This window comes from Glycine soja, chromosome 9 (assembly GCF_004193775.1).
Source record: "Glycine soja cultivar W05 chromosome 9, ASM419377v2, whole genome shotgun sequence".
Taxonomy (NCBI): domain Eukaryota; kingdom Viridiplantae; phylum Streptophyta; class Magnoliopsida; order Fabales; family Fabaceae; genus Glycine; species Glycine soja.
In genome coordinates, this window is record NC_041010.1 from 38,803,511 (window position 1) to 38,822,876 (window position 19,366).

General features: G+C 27.9%; 2 protein-coding genes across 2 annotated transcripts; both read right to left on the minus strand.

The window, feature by feature from the left end:
- Window positions 1-6,616: 6,616 nt before the first annotated feature.
- On the minus strand, window positions 6,617-11,262 carry LOC114368473 (protein DETOXIFICATION 16-like). The gene is made up of 8 exons (XM_028325730.1): window positions 11,077-11,262; window positions 9,451-9,995; window positions 8,925-9,011; window positions 8,182-8,238; window positions 7,807-8,045; window positions 7,365-7,483; window positions 7,058-7,144; window positions 6,617-6,733 (listed from the first exon to the last, which is right to left on the minus strand). The coding sequence occupies exons 1-8, from the start codon at window positions 11,260-11,262 to the stop codon at window positions 6,644-6,646; spliced, it is 1,410 nt and encodes a 469-aa protein (XP_028181531.1). The 3' UTR covers window positions 6,617-6,643.
- Window positions 11,263-18,746: 7,484 nt separating this feature from the next.
- LOC114368474 (protein DETOXIFICATION 15-like) lies at window positions 18,747-19,208 on the minus strand. Its single transcript, XM_028325731.1, has one exon. The coding sequence runs from the start codon at window positions 19,206-19,208 to the stop codon at window positions 18,747-18,749; it is 462 nt and encodes a 153-aa protein (XP_028181532.1).
- Between the last annotated feature and the right edge of the window lie 158 nt (window positions 19,209-19,366).

Sequence of the window (19,366 nt, forward strand, 5' to 3'; positions counted from 1 at the left end):
TAATTTAACATATGTTTATATTTTAAAGTGTTTATATCAATGTTATGAAATTCTGTCCAGTCATTGACTCGGTAAGGTAGTGGGTCGGTGGTATAACAAGTGGGTCAGTAATTGGTCCAGTTTAACCTGATATATATTAAAAAAATTTAAATTATATATGTATCTATAAGACAAGTCCATTCATACTTCAAAATCCATAAACAATTACATTGGAGCTAGTCTCTCTTACACAATTCCCTCCCCTTGTCCATTCTAGCTCGACCTTTCCATTAAAGGATATTTATCAATAATTATATTAGTTTATTAATTTTTATTTTGTTGTAATAAATGCTGCAAGTGTTCTTCAAGTTCAAGTACTAACTAATGAGAGACAAAAATAGCTAAGCCCATACTTTAGCAAAGTACAAAGTCTATCCCTCATCTCGGGTCACGCTCTTTCTTCGCATCAAGTTCCTAGACATCATGTCTCCCCCAATAGCTTGCTGGTGCGTAGCGACAAACTTGCGGTGCGGCTGTGTTAAGTCGAGCATGAAGATGAAAAGAAGGGTTGAGACTCGAGTGTGAAGATGAGTCACTGAGGTTTTAGGGTAGTATCAAAACACACCATTTTTTGTTTTTTTTTTTCGGGTTTAGAGCGCATCAAAATGACATCGCACTTGAGCTTACAATTTTTCTTAACTTTCACAACCCAGTTTGGGTTTTAAAAACTGGTCAGGTCGAGTTTTCTCAAAACCAGTCGGGGTTGGTCGTGTCATCCTAGACAACATGCATAACCGGTCTAATAGTAAAATCGGTTTGGTTATGCCATCGAGTCCCGATCTGACTGGCCAGACCGAATCAGATTTTACAACACTAGTTTATATATAAAGATCCTTATTTATCATTTTGTCCTAGGCCCATAAAATGTCAGGATCACTGTTGGGATTACTGTACATATCCGCCTAGCATATACCCTCAAATGAGTATGATTAAAAATTTTACTCTAATAGAGAAGTGAATTTTGGTTGAGAAATGAATATCATACCACGCCATGACTGCTGAAGGAAAAGTAAGTTTGAGAAACTTTGGGATGTTATACAATAATTCCTTTGAAAAATCAGTCCAAGTTGTTTTGCATGAAGGGGAGAACCAAACAAAAAGTGTCAGTAGTATGGTATTAAACCAATTTGAAATGCAAATTGCAATGACAGATCCTTTTAAACCAAGCCCAAGTTTGAGGACAAAAGGCCAACAGAGAAGAATGCGTGTGTAACAAGTTAGTTAGTCCAGTGGTTATTACCATAGGAAAGACTATGCTTTGGGTTTGTAGGAATTTCACAATGCACCGAAGAAGACCATTGTCTGAAAGACTTGGGATCAGTAATCTGGTGTATTGTTGAGCTTGATATCAATTTCTTTGTCCACTAGAACAACTAGAATAGGCCCTAAGAATACCCAAATAATGGAGTTGGGTATAGTGACAAGGATCAGAACCAACAAGACTTCCTTGTGTGTGTCTATGTGATATTGTCTTGCTCCATATGCTAGACCACAAAATATGTCTAGTGCACTTGACATGCCCATCTAAATATGAAGTGAGCCACCAACATTAGTTATAAAGATTAAAACATAATAAGAATAAGAAAGTTCAAAATAGCAATTATATAGTATAAGGCAATTAATATTTTAGACAAAAAAAGAATTATATATATGATTCATGTATCAAGGGGTTGATTCTTTTTAAAATACATGTTTATTGATTAATATTTTAAGTTTTTAAAAGTTTTATTTTCCTAATTTCTTCAGGTTTTTATTAACACCGTCAGTGTTCAGTTAATTATCTCAATGTTTAAATTTAAGATGATGAATTTAATATTGTGGGGCTAAAAACCACTAGGATCTTTATGTCGTTTAAAAAATATAAATCATAAAGTAAACGTCATCTCCTCCAACTTAATTATTTTGTCACATCTCCAAATCGAAAACAACAGTCACGCCCTTAAATCTTGATTCAATGTTTTAAATCAAGCCAAACAATTATGTTTTGTTGTTTTCTCTATTTAATGGGTATTAATCAAATTGATGACAAAGAATTAACACCCTCATAGACTATAGTCCATATATAATATGATGCAAGATGCACAGACAGATCTGACAGATTTTGAAAGTTGGTGTAAAACATAACATAAGAGAAAATAGTGTCAGCATACCAACACGTTGAAACCAGTAACATTGGCAAATGAAGAAGCCAAAGAAACACCAGCCAGATGCAACTCATCCACATAGCCTACAAACATGAGAGATATCATTTGTAAACTAGACGCTCACATATCATAGGCCCTGCCACCCATAATTGTTTCTTGACTTCTCTGCTATTTCCTTATCACATACAATAAGACAACCTTCTCCAAGATGATGCCTACGATCGATCTTCTGATTTCTCTCAAATAGCAAGCGTTAATATTAGTCAAGAAATTGATGAACAATTTTTTATACAAAAAGTTATAATATACATACATCCACACATTACTAGCATTACATATTATATGTTTTTAATAAAAATATATAATTTGAGTGATTAAAAGTAATCAATCAATATCTTTGACTAAAGTTTATTATATTATAATTTATTATAATCAATGAATATTTTTTACTAAAGCTTATAATAATTTTTATAAACATTTTTAACTTTTAATTTTTTTTTAAATAATATGTGCACCGACAATGTAAAGGTCTTTAACTCTACAATTTCATTACAAATTGTTATGCCCGGTTGATTTTTATATATAATAACTATTGTAGCTATTCAAGGATACGGTAGTAATTTTTTCTTGTTGTGTTGAGTTTTATCCGTCCTTCAAACGTTATCCATTGTGTTAGAGGGTAAAGACACTCTAATGCTCAGGAGGTTAAGCATCACACCAAATATAATAATGTAATAAATGAGAATGAATAATTATTTAATCTCGAAAATTTCACCCTTTATATATGCATATTAATGGATCTTGTCTTATTGCTAATACAATGCTAATCATTCATTATATGATAATATTGTCTTAATCTAATCAAGGATATGATTATGCTTCTAATGAAATTATTGTCGATTTCCTGAGTAGAGGTGTCGAACAATCCTCAAGTGATCGAGTACTCTTAGGTTATATAATAAGTTTCTAGGTTGGGTTGACAACTACCACTCTCCATTCTTAAATATAAAACACATTTATTAAAAAAGTTAGTAAATCTAGCTAGTAATATTAAATTTGTTGATAATTTGTATTATTTTTTAAAAGTTACCTTTAAAATTATTGAGACTCATGGATCATCTCACCTTTTCTCTCTTTATTACTCTTTACTTAATTAATGTGCTTAGTTTAATGTTTTAAAAATCAGACTAGTGGTTAACTTGGTTGAGGCACTAAATTGATGGTGATTGATCGAACCATTAGATCATTAGTTGAACCAAACTAGTTTAAGTAACATAAAATATTATAAGTATATGTATATGTATTAATTGTCATAAGTTTAATAATTAATCTTGATGGCATTGTGATAAGTTGATCAACAATTTTCAGGATTCACTACTTCAATAAGAAGAAATACTATTTTAATAAGTTATCATAAAATTAGTTAAATGATATGAAATATATTTTATTAAATAAGTCTAATATTTTAAAATATAAGCATTAAATAAGTTCTTTATTTTGTAATATAATAGTTTTCATTAAAAAAATTATAGTTTTTCATTAACCAATGTTTATACACATTAAGAAGAATTTAAATAAACTATATTACTAGTGCCACAATTTGTATATTATCATTTAATTAAAAAATTTAATTAATTTTTTAAATTTTTTTATAATAAGTACTTTGAATGTTATATCTAAAATATAAAAAATAAACTTTGGTGTAGCTACCCTATAGTAGTATTAATTAAACTATTAATGTGGTTGGACTTTCCGTATCAGGATTGCATTTTTTCTTAATTGTTATCTAATTAATTATTGGAACATTGCCCTGTATAAAGTTATTGATAGTATAATAATGGGTAAAAATTATACTTTTTTTTATTGAGTAAAAAAGATACTGGTATAATATGATTCATTTCTATATTTTTACAGGAGAAATATTTCAAGAGTAACTCTAAATGAATTATTTTTATTTTAATGATTTATTTTATTTTAATTTAATTGTAAAAATGAGTTACCCATTAGAAAAATTTAGATTAAAAATAAAATGTTTAAATGTAATCTTGGTTTCTATATTTTAAAAATTATGTAATTTTGGTCATTTTATTTTAAAATATAGATATTTAGGTGATGTTTAGTTTGAGTGTTTTTTGTTTTTATTTTTAAAGAAAACAAAAAAAAAGAGTGAAAATAAGTTTGTTTAAAATTTAGTAAACATTTTTTTAAAATATTTTCAAAAATCAATACAAAACTGAAAACAACAAATCCAGAACGTTTACAACCTTCTCTAAAAAAGTGAAAATGCGACGACCCTTGGAATATTTATTCTCGATATATATTTTCTAAATCTTGAACATTTGAAAATGAAAATTATTTTTTTAAAAAAATGAAAACAAAATAAATACTCAAACCAAATGACACCTTAGTCCTCCTATTTTTTTAAATTTCACAACTTTAGTCTTCTTATTTTAAAATAGAGATATTTTTATCAATAAAAAATTTAAAAAGTATTTATCAGCAAGAAATTAATTCGATGTGATACAAGATAATTTGTTTAATTTATGTTATATAGTCAATGTTAATATTTTAACCGTCAACATTTTCAGTTTAATGGAAGTATCAAAATTACAGATTTTACAAAAATAGAAACTAAATGTTTTTTATTTTTTTAAAAATGGACTAAAATATTAGAATTTAAAAAATAGAAAGACTAAATGTTTTTATTTTAAATAACAGAACCAAAATTACATTTAAGTAAAATAAAATAAAAAGTTAGGATAAGAAGTAATTCATATGAATTATTGTCAGATATATAGATAATATATATACTTAATATTAATTGTTAAAACAATAATATTCCAATATTAGGATTCTAATATGTAATTTTTAAAAATAATATATGGGTTTAATGATTATGTACTAATAATATTATAAAAACATTTTTACATTATCATTTAATCATAATTCATCGCTAAAATAACTTTTAAATAATTATCATACAAGTTTAAAAAAATATTATACATGATTAATGTATACTATTTTCTCTCTCTATATTGTGATATAATATTATATATATATATATATATATATATATATATATATATATATATATATATATATATATATATATATATATATTATTTTAACACACTAACCAATCCAGTGTCAATTAAATATTACAATTTGAGTAGTATAAAATTTAATTATATTTTTGTCTTGTCATATTCTCATATCTTATCTTATTACAAATGAAGTTAAAAATATATTCGTTACCTAGATAATAAAAAAAAGTGATCCAAAACTAAATCTTTAAATTAACTGAATTCTAGCTAGCAGGGGTTACTGTTTCGGTAGTGTTATGCTAAGGAATAATTATGGTTATGCTCTAAGTACATTGATGCTGAGTTTCGGATTCATATAACAAGAACATAAAAATTCTTCAACTTGTCAAACAATATTAACATTTTTGTTGGACCTTGTGGCCTCAATAATCTTAAGAGGGATAGGCTTAGAATACAGAAGAAGCAACAACAATCAATTTAACAATGTTCTTTAAACATGCAAGACACAATTGATTGCAACAAAATAAATAAGATAAGGGAAGAGAGAATGCAAACACAGTTTTATACTGGTTCGGCCACAACCCGTGCCTACGTCCAGTACTCAAGCAACCCACTTGAGATTTCCACTATCTTTGTAAAATCCTTTACAAAGTCTGAACCACACAGGGACAACCCATCCCTTGTGTTCAGATGCTTTACAACAAGAGACTCACAGTCTCTTAACCAATCTCATTGAATAAGAAGAATAGAAGAAGAATTCTCTCTTCAAGAGAAGAATATTACAATGAAGATCATGTAAGAATCCTTATAGATTTTGCAAGTGTTTGGTCAAGGATTTCTTTTGAGAGAGCATTTGACAATGAAGTTCTTTTGGAATCTCTCTCATTGTCTTTTGAGAGGATAAGACATTTTTGCCAAGCAAAACTCTCTGCATAAAATTCGTGCCCAAGTCACCTATTTATAGGCCTTTGATGGCCATTCACAAATCTAATGAAAAGATGTGACTGTTGGCAGATTTTCTGAAAACTTTCCACTGGTAATCGATTACAATGTTTGTGTAATCGATTACACAGTTATAATTTGAAGGGTTATGACTTTTGAATTTGAATTTCCAAAGTTTCGTTGCTGGTAATCGATTACAGACATATGGTAATCGATTACATGTTGAAAATTCAAATTCAAAACATTTTTCAACAGCTATTTCTCAACCCTGTCTTCTGGTAATCGATTACACTTCCTGGTAATCGATTACCAGAGCCTTGCATGTCTTGAAAGCACTTTGTTTTAAGGCAAGGCTTGGTCTTTAGTGAATCTTGAAACAAGGCTTTGTTTGTTGAAGCAATCTTGAATTATTCTTGAAGCAAATGCTTATCATTTGAAGCAGCCTTGTTAGATTCTTCTTTGACATCATCAAAATCATGTATACATACATTCACAATTTTGGTCACGAGGAAGGTCCTCAAGTTGGACTCCACTGCCTCCTACTCTTGTTGCTGCCTTTTTTGCCTGAACAATGAAGAGACACGGTTGTTAGTTAAGGAATAATTAAGTAGCTAGCATTTAAGAGATAATAATATTTATCTAATTAAAGCTGTCTAACAAACTTTTCATCTTTAAGGTGCATCAAATTGTTAGCCTTTTTCTTATGTCTTTCCTAATTAATTCTTTATCTTCTGTAGCTAGCCATTAGTTGTATTTAAATCAATCACTATCAATGAGAATTATGCATCCAAATTTTTTTCTCTCTGTCATATTTCTATCTTAATTTGTTAGTATCCAGATTCAGGGTTGATAACAAAACTAAGTTGAAGGTAAGACAACTATGCTTACTTCTTTCTCCCAATTGGCGCGTAAGGTGACAAGAAGGAAACACACCACTTGCACAATAAGTGCTATTAAGATCCCTAAAAATAGTCCCTGTAATTATGAAGAATGAAGATAATCACTAGCTTCAGTTGAACATTGCCTGTTCACTATATATCATGCCAGATACAAACAAATATCAATAGCCTTACTAAGTAAGCCTGGTTACATAAATTACAAATGTTATTAATTAATTTCAGCTAAAAACCAAATTCTGAAGGATATTGATATTTACTATAAGATCTTTCTTAATGATAAAATGGTTATATTTTACCTGTCCTTTCATGTGGAAGACAAAAGCTGACACAACGGAAAAAGGAACGCCCAAAAAATAATATGATCCTAGATTGACATATGCACCAAGTTTTTGCCAACCACATCCTCTAGCAACACCTGTGCACAATGAAGGAATTAGCAAAGTTTACAAACATATATGGATAAACACTTAGGTTCCTTAAAGATTTTAGATTGCATTCCAATTGCATTGTATAGTGTTTAGATCAACAAGTAGGGTATTTATAATTCGTTTCAATTCAATGTAAACTGTAAAAATCAAATAAAAAATAAAAAATAATGAATAAGAAAATTGATGAAATTGGATGAGATTATTTTGTTTTCCTTGAAATGATCAATTTAATCGAATTCCTGAATACTCAATCAACGGGGGAAAATGGAAATTTTTGAACCTCATATCATCGAATGATTTTACTAAATACCTTGAAATGCTGTTTGGATTGAATCTATAAAGGTTGAGCTTGCAACAAGTGGCATCATGGAAGTCACATATTTGACCACTTCATGTACATTGGTAAAAACATGCCCCCAAACTCTCCATAATAACATAAGGGAAGCAAATTCTAAAATCCCCACCGCTGAGGCCAAGAACATGGTGACTTTAACAGCTAAATATGCAGCTTTTGGACTACCAGCTCCTAATTCATTTGAGATCCGTGTACTGTTTAAGTGGAAGCATGTAATGAGACTTGTTATGGTCAATAATAAGCAAAACAATATGTGACTGCAACATTACATATGGTAATATAGCATGCTCATTTTTATAGAATATAAACAGTTTAGCATGATAGGCTAACCTTCCAGCAGCACTAATTCCAAATGGTATCATCCAAAATATACCAGATGTGTTAAGGCTGGGATGAAAAAAAATACAATTGGTCATTAACAAGGGAAGAAAGAGATTTTCAAATGAGAACAGGTCGTGTTTAGAAATATTAGGGCATATGGTAAAATTTATTAAAAAAGATTTAGTGCAATATTAGTTATTAATTTTCATACTAATCAACTACTTATCTGAGCTTAAAAAATAATTTAAAAATATTTTATAATCAAGTAATTATAATATTTAACTTTTAATAGATAAAATAATTGATCTATTCAATATAAATTATAAACAAAAAATATAAAAACAATTGTGGAAGCAATAGAGCCTATATATAAATAGAGACACAATTACTTGTTAATTCATTTGGAAAATTCACTTCAAGTCTTAATAAAATAATAGAAATAAGAAGAAAAGAAGAGAGAGAAAAAAGTGAACATAATTTGAAGTGTTTTTTTATTTATTTTAAATTTACTCTTGTAGTAATCAACTTGATCACACACGTACACGTGTATGTGTGTACACACTTACATATATAAATATATGTAGACATGCATGGGTTGGGTGACATTAAAAATTTAATGGATACAATTGGATTGATGTTTTCACATTTTTATTACCGTGAATTTTAGAGGTTATGACTAAATAATAATAATAATAATAATATCTATAACATACAGTAGTATAGTCCCTAAGCTATTAATAGAAAAAACTAACCATATAGAAAGCACTGAAGTTTGCAATTTCGCATTAGGAAGAGCACCCGACAGAAGTACCATTATTTCAAACGTCCATGATTCTAAACTGCAACATAGTGATACAATAGGAGTATAGCAATTACAACTTCTCAGCAAGAGTAGTTATTCACATTAAGGAAAAATAAATAAGTTTTTCTTTTCTCTAGTTATCTCTATTTGATATGCGAAGAACAACATTAATTAAAATAATGTACATCTTATCTTCCCAAAATATACCACATATTGAATTAGTCCTTTATTTATGAGTGACTTCAACTTGGCCCTATGATAATTAAAGTCATTGACTTTTGTGCTTCAATAACCAAATTGATGACACAAACATGGCATTAAAGGACTAAAGGACTGCTTTGCACATTTTTTGAGGATTAATTTAATGTAGTGAAAAACAATTGACTACAGTGATGCTTATATCTAGCTAGATTGGTTGCAATGCAAGTTGGTATATTCTATGGAGACAAATTTTGGTTAAGAAAAGAATATCATACCACACCATGAGTGTTGAAGGAAAAGCAAGTCTGAGAAATCTTGGTATGTTATGCAATGATTCCTTTGAGAAACCAGTCCAAGTTGTTTTGCATGAAGGGGAAAGCTTTATATAAAGTGCAAGTATTATGGTATTAAACCAATTTGAAATGCAAATTGCAATGGCAGACCCTTTGATACCAAGCTCAATTTTTTGAACCAAAGCCCAACACAGAAAGAAGTGTAGTAAGCTAGTAAGTCCACTGGCTAGCACCATAGTAAATACTATGTTTTGGGTTTGTAGGAACTTAGTAATGCACCGAAGAAGAGCATTAGCAGAAAGGCTTGGGATCAAGTATCTGGCATATAGTTGAGCATGTGCTGCAATTTCTTTATCTTGACGGAGAGCAATTAGAATAGGTCCTAAGAATACCCAAATAATGGAGAGGGGTATAGTAACAAGGGTGAGAACCAACATGGCTCCTTGGGTGTGTAAACCAAGCATGTGAAACTGTTTTGCTCCATATGCTTGACCACAAAATGTGTCTAGTGCGCTTGACATGCCCATCTAAGTGTAATGAGCCATGAACATGTCAGAAAGATTAGCATCATAAGAAGAAAAAAGTGCATAATAATGATAATATACAATATAAAAAAATACATGTTTACCGAACAAGACTATATTTGATATTTTAAATTGTCAATTTAAATTCTTTACTTACTTTATATTTTCTTAAAATTTAAATGTTTTAATTGAAGCTAATCATAAGTTAATGAAAATTTATTCATATTTGATTGACACTAATTAAAATTTTATAATTAACAGATTAAAATTGATGAAAGGTGTAGTGCTGAAAATAACTTGTTTTCCCTATGTGAAAAAGTAAAGTAATTTGGTTTTCAACCCAAAACAAAGTACGGGTTCTGGCATGAACACCAAAAACAAAGTAAAGCGAGGGCTCAAATATATAAGAATCTAGTTTTTTTTTTTTTTTTTATAGAAAAAGTAGTAAAACAGAGAGACATCCTTAATACTACGACACCAATGACATGCTTGAGTTGTTAATAGAGGTCAATCTAAAAGATTATTATATAGGCCTGAACAATAAATAATTTCACTCAATAACGGTTACTTAAAATTAGTTTTTAGGCATCAAAGATTTTTCGAGTGAGGATCACTCACCAAACGGGAAAAGTGGTCTTAGAAAGATTCGAAAATTCAGATAGACAGAAAAAACTAGCTAAACACTTGACGAGTACTGTCTAATTAATGCATATATGTCTTCAAGTATTAAGATGATATATAGACTGATAATCTCAAATGATACTTGACACTTTGACACCTAATGAAAAACAACTAGAGTGTCTGTATTAAAAACTTGTCCTGTGCATTTCCCCTCTTCGTTAATAATCAAATTTGTACTTAATTAGAAAAAGTTATACTAGTTTTACATTTGTCATGTTTGAGAAAAATGCAACTTCAAGAGCGATGCAAGTTTTGCATGTATTGGTATATACTATAAACAAAAATGGTGGCAGAGAAAGAACACTTCCATGCATATATATACATGCAAGCATGGATAGATCTCATCTCACATTCTGGAAATGGGAAAACTATAACATAAAATTAGAAAATAGTGTCAACTTACCAACACGTTGAAACCAGTAGCATTGACAAATGATGTTGCCAAAGAAGCACTAGCCAGAAGCAACTCATCCAAATGGCCTACAAACATGAGAGATATGACTTGTAAACTATACTGAAACACACTAACAAATACCATCGGCCCTGCCAGCCATAGTTGCTTCTTTGCTTCCTCTTTCCATAAGGCCATTTTTCTCTCTTGTTCAATTCTCATAGACAATAAGAGAGAACTCTTCTCCAAAATGATGATATTTAGGATCCTCTCAAACAGCACCGTCTAGAAATCAATAAATATTTTTTATTAAATCATAATGTAAATACATTAATAACAGTAAATATTATATATTTTTTATAAATTAAATTTTGATGATTAAAAATAATTAATAAATGCCAGAATGGGTTGATGCATTTGATGGATGCATTAATTTTGCTCACACTAGTTGCATAACTGTGTTTTCAACTCACTGGTTTAACTCCTTCGACTCTGCACACCTTATATATTAACAATTTATGTCATAGGTTTGACTAACCAAATGTGAAAAATGAATTTGTTACCGAGTGTCTTTAATGAATATTTAACTTTTTTATATTTAATATTTTTAAACAATAAACATTAAAATTTATTCCCTTCAATCTTTTTATAATAACTAAATTAGATATTTAACTTTATTCTTTCTATAAGAACAAGTCTAAAATGTTTGTTGCATCAATTATTTTTACAAAAAATATCTTTAATTCTGATTCATTCTTTTAGTTCAATAAATAGTAAAAAAAATTTAATATTTTAAGTTTTTTGAGAGTTTAACTTTACCTTGCATAAAAAGTATTTTTAGAATTTTAATATGACTATTTACATCCATAGCCAATTACAAAAGTTAAATTCAAAAATATATTAATGATGAAAGAAATTTAAAGAATCAAAATAAATAAAATATTTTATTGAAGAGTGTTTATTCCTAATTTCTCACTCTCATGAAAGAAAATATTTATTTTTATTGTTCTTACATGTTTTTATTTATTTGTTTTCTCTCCCTAAGGTAAAAATAAAATAAAAACGTCCTCATTCTCTACGCTTATTGTTCTTTGGTTTTTTGGTGTTAAATGTACAAAGTCTAGAATGAAGAATAAATAACTTTTTAATGTATGACTATTAATATTAATTAATTATTTCTTAAATATACTTTATTATATATGTTTAATTATTTTATAATATAAGAAATAGATAAAATTATATTTTTCAATATAAAATATTTTAATAAAAAAATATAGTTTTTCAATAATCAATACGCATACACATTAAAAGAATTTAAATAAAATGTAATGTAAAGATTATTTTACTACTATTCAATTATATGCAGATTATAATATAGAATAAGATTAATTAATAGTTTTTGTATATTATTATTTGTTACTTTGAAATTCATATTTAAAATGATTCTTAAAAGATTAATAATATTAAATTTTTACATTAATGATGTCTTAATATTAGACTACTATATTAAAAAAAAACTGAGGTACAAATCGTTGTTTTAAGAGTAGTAATAATGTTAAAAAAAAGAGTTGTAATAATGAACTCTGCTGTAACTGCCCTAGTATTAATGTGTATGGAGTTTTGGTAGCAAGATTGTGTTTATTGCTATGCAATTATTGCGTGGGTGTAGCCGTGTGGGGGGATTTGTATAGACTACTATATTTTACTACACCCCTGTTTAAGATGGGTGAAAATCGTAGAATAACCCCAATAATCGACCAAGAAAAGCTTATTAATTTGTAGTAGTACGAGAACACTTGACATACTTCCCTGCGTCTCAAATGTTTTCTCATTCATACTAGTTACACTCGAATTTAAAATAATATTTATTTTTTATAAATTTTATTTTATAATATTTACTGTATTAATTATTTTTAGATTAAAAATATTTCTCAGATAAACAATATATTACCAAACAACTCAAAAAAAAAAAATATTAATGATAAAAATAATTTTAAAAAAATTATAAATTTAATAAAATGTATTATTATATCAACTAAATTAATTACTTTTTTAACCTTAATTAAACAGGTAACGGATGAAATTATTTTTTTGTTATATTTGAGATTAGGAATAGTTTTTTTATCGTGTTAATGATGGAACTAAAATATTAAAGTATTGGAAGCAATACTCATATATGTAAACTAATATTTTTTTAATTTTAAAATAATATTTAATTTAGCCTTTCAATTTTAATCTAAATCAATTATCCTTTTAATCTTTTTAAGCTATTTTTCTCAATAATATCCTGATATGTAATTAAGAAAATAAAATCATTTTTGCAAATGAATAAGACAACAATAAAAAAAGTTAGTGGAAAGCATAATGTATTTATTATTGATGGATAATACGATCATTTATGACAATAATAATTTAAAAATTAATGATATTTTTGTTTAAATTTATATTAATTAAATCTTTTTTTAATCAATGTCCATATTAAAGGACTATTATTTTAGAATGGATGGAATATTTTGGTACTTTGTATTCAATCAGGATAATTTACTGTGCAAAACATGTGAAGTGTGTAAGAAAAGTTTTGGATTTGATTGTCAAAAACACATATTTTATCCGGATAAAAAGTATGTAGAATATCACATCTCATCAGAAAGTCAAAATTCTGAATTACAGGAATTAATTACTAAAAAGTATTAAAAGAGTTGAATAGTTAAAAAATTTGTACATACAAAGATAAGATAAAGGTGGTTTAAAATGGTTGAGAGAAAGATTTAGTTTATTGTACTATAGTGTGTGAAATGCACGTCTAAATAAAAAATAGTAATTAAGAATATTAAAAATATTTAATTGAAAGTATGAAAACAATGAGACTAAAAATAAATTTATGAAAAATACTCAATGATTCTTATTCACTCTATGTTAAATTCTAAAGACAATTATAACTATGCATGTAATATGTGGATCCATTATTTTTTTATCAGTGGATCCGTTATTGTCTTTTATTGTGAAGAATGACCAAGAATAAAATACGTACACTTTACTTCTTTTTTGACAAAACGTACACTTTACTTGAATTTTTTAAAATTTACATAACTTTTTTTACAGAAAAATTTACATAACTTGTTGAAATGAATAAGTGACTTTATTTCTCTATTTCTCTCTCTATATATAACATTTGCAATTCATTACACAAAAATCTTATACTATTAATAATTTTTTTATTAGACAAAAGTATCATTTTAAAATTTAACATTAGATTAAAAGTTTTCATATATTTCCTTTCGACTGAAATATAAACAACTAAAAATAATATACGTTTATCTAAAATATAATTTTTTTTAATATTAAACGATGTTAACTAATTTTATTGATGAATGTGAGTTAATTTTTTTCCTTCTTATATTTCAATTTCAATCCGAAAGGAGTAAATTATCTAGAAAATATTATATTAATATAAAATTATTTAATATTTCATTAACATATATCATAATTGATATAATTTATTTTTGAAATATATAAAAAAATAATTATTGAATTATATACTTATAAACATTTAATTTTATAAAATTTGACACAAATAATCAAAATAATATATAATTACAAATTAATGGTTAAATTAATAAAAATATTCATATAAAATTATTGATGGTGTAATTTATTAGTATATTGTTTTCTATTTTATTTTAAGATTGTAGATAAATAATTTTGATAAGATTCATTTTAAATTACTGAAAATATTTTAATTTTATATTCAAACTAATCTTAAATATAATTTTTACATTGACGTATGTGTCAGAATAAAGTATAATGGATCCGACAAGTTATGCCAAGCAAGTGGGATTTTGACGGGACCTAATTTATCTAACATCAATAATATAATTGGACACAGTGACCTTGAGAAGGGCAACAATCACATATAGGGGCAAAGTCTGCAAAGAGTTATTAAGGTCAAGATAAAAGGACTATTCTCTTATTATTAGGTCTAACCTTGGTCCATGGGAATCAGTGTGTGATCAGCACATTGTTGACAAAAAAAAAAACGTAGTATATTAAAAAAATTATTTATAGTAAAAATACCCATATCAGAACGTACTTGCACAAATTATCCCTATATAAGGACAGAAAAGGATATTCCACGGGACAAAAAATATATATAAATTTGTTATATATTATTTAAAATACTATTTTTATAAAATACAAAATTAATATATAAACTTACATTAAATTATGTTAATTTCATATAAGTATTGAATTATATTATACCATGTTAATTATAAAATGAATATCTATTACTCATTTGGATATTCACTAGTGAATTTTTTTGTTCATATAAAATAACTTAGGATACTAATTATAATTATAATGGGATGAAGTGAGTATTATTTTTCAAAAATTATCCTCAAATTTATTAGGCCAAGACTCATTATCTCACTATTCTCACTTAATTGCTTTCCACAAAATAAATTAATGTGTGGCACTTTTATTTTCCAATTCTCATAAAATTAAGAGAGAATAAATTTATAATATTTTTTATAAAATAATTAAGAATATTTAAATAAAAAAATTAATTAATACAAATTTTTTTTAAAAAAATATATAAAAAAACAAGCAAATTTCGAAAAAGTGTCTCACATTTGAATATTGATGAAAAAGACAAAGGTAGTATTATCTTTGAAACTAAGATCTATCAAATTAATAGCACCTTCCTCGAAGGATATGATCACGAAGATTGGAATAAAATGGATTATCACGCCAATAGGGATGATACGGATTGCAAGTACACGTACTCCATGAAATAATTTCTCTTGTGCTTCCTAAGCTATCTTTCATTCACCACCCCGACCCTTTATTGCTGCAGGTACGAGCTCAATGTTGAAGGGTTCATAACACACTTTTTTTTAAGAGCTATAACAACAATCAATCATCTAAAATCGATCATAGTGTTAACATATCTTGTACTAGTACTTTCTCTCATTCTCTCTCTCTCTCTCTCTCTTTAAAGTTTTGTACATATTTTGATAATTATTTTTTAATTCGTGTTTGAGATCTAGGTTTGAAAAAGCACGGTAGAAAATCATGATCTATGATTCAACCGTGCACTAGATCCATCATCCATATTATGAGTAAACCCACTAGATCCATCATCCGTACGTTTAATTCTCGTTGCACTTATGGTACACTAAAAAAAATCCACATTCCGAGTTAAATTCTAATAATTATGTGATACATATTTTTTGCTGAAGGAATCATTATACCATATTTAGCCTTTATTAAATATGCATATTTTAATTTTTTTGTGAATTAAATATATTATTTTAATTGAATACATCAGAAAAGATTGACTGTATTAATAATAGAAACATTTAATATTAGAATAAATAGCAAAAAAAATTAGATTAACTTTATTTTTTAATAATAATATCATAAAAATTATATTAAATCGTGAATCATTCATTATTCCCGTTGCCAATTTAATCTTTGGTTTGATTTTAACAACGTAACTTTGAATCTACGAGGGCACTTTCCTTTTATATACTACTAGGACGTGCCTCTCTAAAATTTATAAATAAATAAGAAATAAAAAAAACCGAAGATAAATATAAAAGTAGTAGAAAGTTACTATAGGTTAGGAAAAAAAAATTGAAAGTTTAAGAAATAATTTAGAGATAAAATTGTCCAATAAAATGTTGACACTAAATTGGGATATGATATTCCCTTTATTATTTAGTACAGATATAATTGTGCCCAAAAAAATGTTCACTAAAAAAACTGCTTTTTCTAAATAAACAGAATAACTAAGCATAATTACTGTTCAACTGTCGACGATTTTCATTTTGGTCACTTGGCAGTGCATTTGCATCAGGTTGGACTCCGTTGATTCTTACTCTTTTTGCTGCCTTATTTGCCTGAACAGTATGAAGATATTGCATTATTGATGTTATGATCCAAAGTTGGAATTTGAAAACACGAGTGAGTTGAAGACACGAAGACTCACTTCTTTCTCCCAATTGGTGCGCAACATGATGACAAGGAGGCAATTACAATCCCTAAAAGTAGCCCCTAAAAGCACTAACTCCAATTAAACAAATTCATTATATTAAGTTCATAAAAAAAATCTAAAATATGTTTGAAATCCTAATAAATACGACAATATTTATAATTTATCCCTACAAAATTTTGAGTAAGTTTTTATTTTCACAATTTTTTTATAAATTTAAACCTAAGATAATGATTTTTTATATAGATTATAACATGCAAATAAGTTTAGGTATCCGAATCTTACTCTGAGCTAAATAATAAAACATTTTAATTTTATGAAAATGAAAAATATATTACAAAAAATTTACAGGATTTCAAACATCTTCATAAATTAAAAAAAAAAAAATTTACAAAAAAAATGATACCAGATTGGCTAAATCTTATTACCTCTCCTTTGATATGGAGGACAAAAGCCAACACAATTGCAAAAGGAAGGTCCACAAGATAATAAGATCCAACATTGACAAATGCCCCAAGCTTCTGCCAACCACATCCTCTTACAATACCTTTTTCACACCCCAAAGGATTAGCAGAGGTTAACTTCACATCATATATATATATATAATAAACAAAAGGTCAAGCATGACCAATTTTTTTGTACTCATAGAGTATGTACTCATCTAATGGTTAATACTCTAAAATTAACATTCTTTTCTAAATTTAAATTAAAAATTACTTTAAATTGACAAAAATAGTCATACATGTCAAAGTGTCACAAATTAGTAGTTGTGCCTTTACTTTTTGGCTACTGATGTAGTGCTTTTTATTTATAGGCACTAAAGAAGTGGAATCCATTCATTTTCCTAACACCCTTGCTTCTTGTAAAATTTTATTAATATTTAATTTTTTACATTGTACTTAACTATATATTCTTCATCATGATGCATAAGGTTCTTAGAAGGTATCATGAAAATATAATTTTAGTGTAACTGTTGGTATCACTTTATTCAATACCTGATAATGCTGTTTGAATTGAATCTACAAATTAAACACAGAGCTTGCAAGAATCGGTTTCATGGATGCCACATAACGGATTACTTCAGGTACATTGGTAAAAATATGCCCCCAAATGTTCCTTGTGACTATGAGGAGAGTAAATCCTAAAGCCCCAACCATGAAGGACATTAACAATGTCATTTTTAACAGCTAAATATGCAGCTTTTGGACAGCCAGCCCCTAGTTCATTTGATATCATTGTACTGTTGAGAATAAACATATAAAATGCAATTAGACTTGGTAAACCAGCAATAATATATAAAACATGATATGGCAATATTTATGTTTTGGTGGTAAGAGTTAGTCAGTTATTACATTTTCTTCTTCATGAACCATAAAAATACTTTTCTTTTTTTTAGTAATAGACTATAAGTAGAACATGAGTGCTGAAGGGTATGTTTGGTGGTAAGAGTACTAAGGGTATGTTTGGATAAACTTCTTCGGAAATTTATTCAATCAGTTCCTAATTATCAAATGAGTAGTAACTTTAGGAGTACTAGAATTTTCTCATGAATTGAGTGTCAAGTTATCCTTCTATAGAAGTCAATTTTGGTTCAGTAGCAAAGATCATACCGAACCATGAGTGCTGAAGAAAAAGCAAGCCTGAGAAATTGAGGAATGTTCTGCAAGGATTCCCAGGAGAAACCAGTCTAGGTGCTTTTGCAGGAAGAGGAGAACTTGATGTAAAGTGCTAGTAGCACTGTGTTAAGCCAATTTGAAATGCAAAATGCAATGGCAGCTCCTTTGATGCCAAGCCCAAATCTTAGAACCAAAAGCCAACAGATAAGGACATGTGCTAAGGTAGTGAATCCAGAAGCTAGCACTATAGGAAGGACAGTGTTATGGGTTTGTAGGAATTTAGTAATGCACCGAAGAAGAGCGTTGGCTGAAAGGCTTGGAATCAAGTATCTGGCATATAGTTGAGCTTTTGCTGCAATTGTTTTGTCTTGATGCAGAACAACTAGAACAGGCCTCAAGTATGCCCAAATAAAAGACATTGGTGCAGTAGCGAGCATGATGACCACTATGACTCTCTGCGTGTGTATGCCAACCATATGATACTGCTGTGCTCCATATGATTGACCACAAAAAGTGTCCACTGCACTTGCCATGCCTATCTAAATAACTAATCAACATAAGCAACAAATAGTATTTTTTTATATGGAACAATGATACATATAAACTATACAAGGCATTCGAAATTTGATATTTCATCTAGAGATTGACATTTTTTGTTCTGTTCCCACTTTCCAAATTCAACAAATTTCCT

Bases quoted from the DNA above. Each gene is read 5' to 3' on its own strand.
- LOC114368473 (XM_028325730.1), bottom strand. From the start codon at position 11,262: ATGGCCTTATGGAAAGAGGAAGCAAAGAAGCAACTATGGCTGGCAGGG. The intron at 7,145-7,364 runs GTAAAATATAAC...TCATAATTACAG, and splicing joins TCTTCCACATGAAAGGACAG to GGACTATTTTTAGGGATCTT. The intron at 6,734-7,057 runs GTAAGCATAGTT...TTCATTGTTCAG, and splicing joins GCGCCAATTGGGAGAAAGAA to GCAAAAAAGGCAGCAACAAG.
- LOC114368474 (XM_028325731.1), bottom strand. From the start codon at position 19,208: ATGGCAAGTGCAGTGGACACTTTTTGTGGTCAATCATATGGAGCACAG.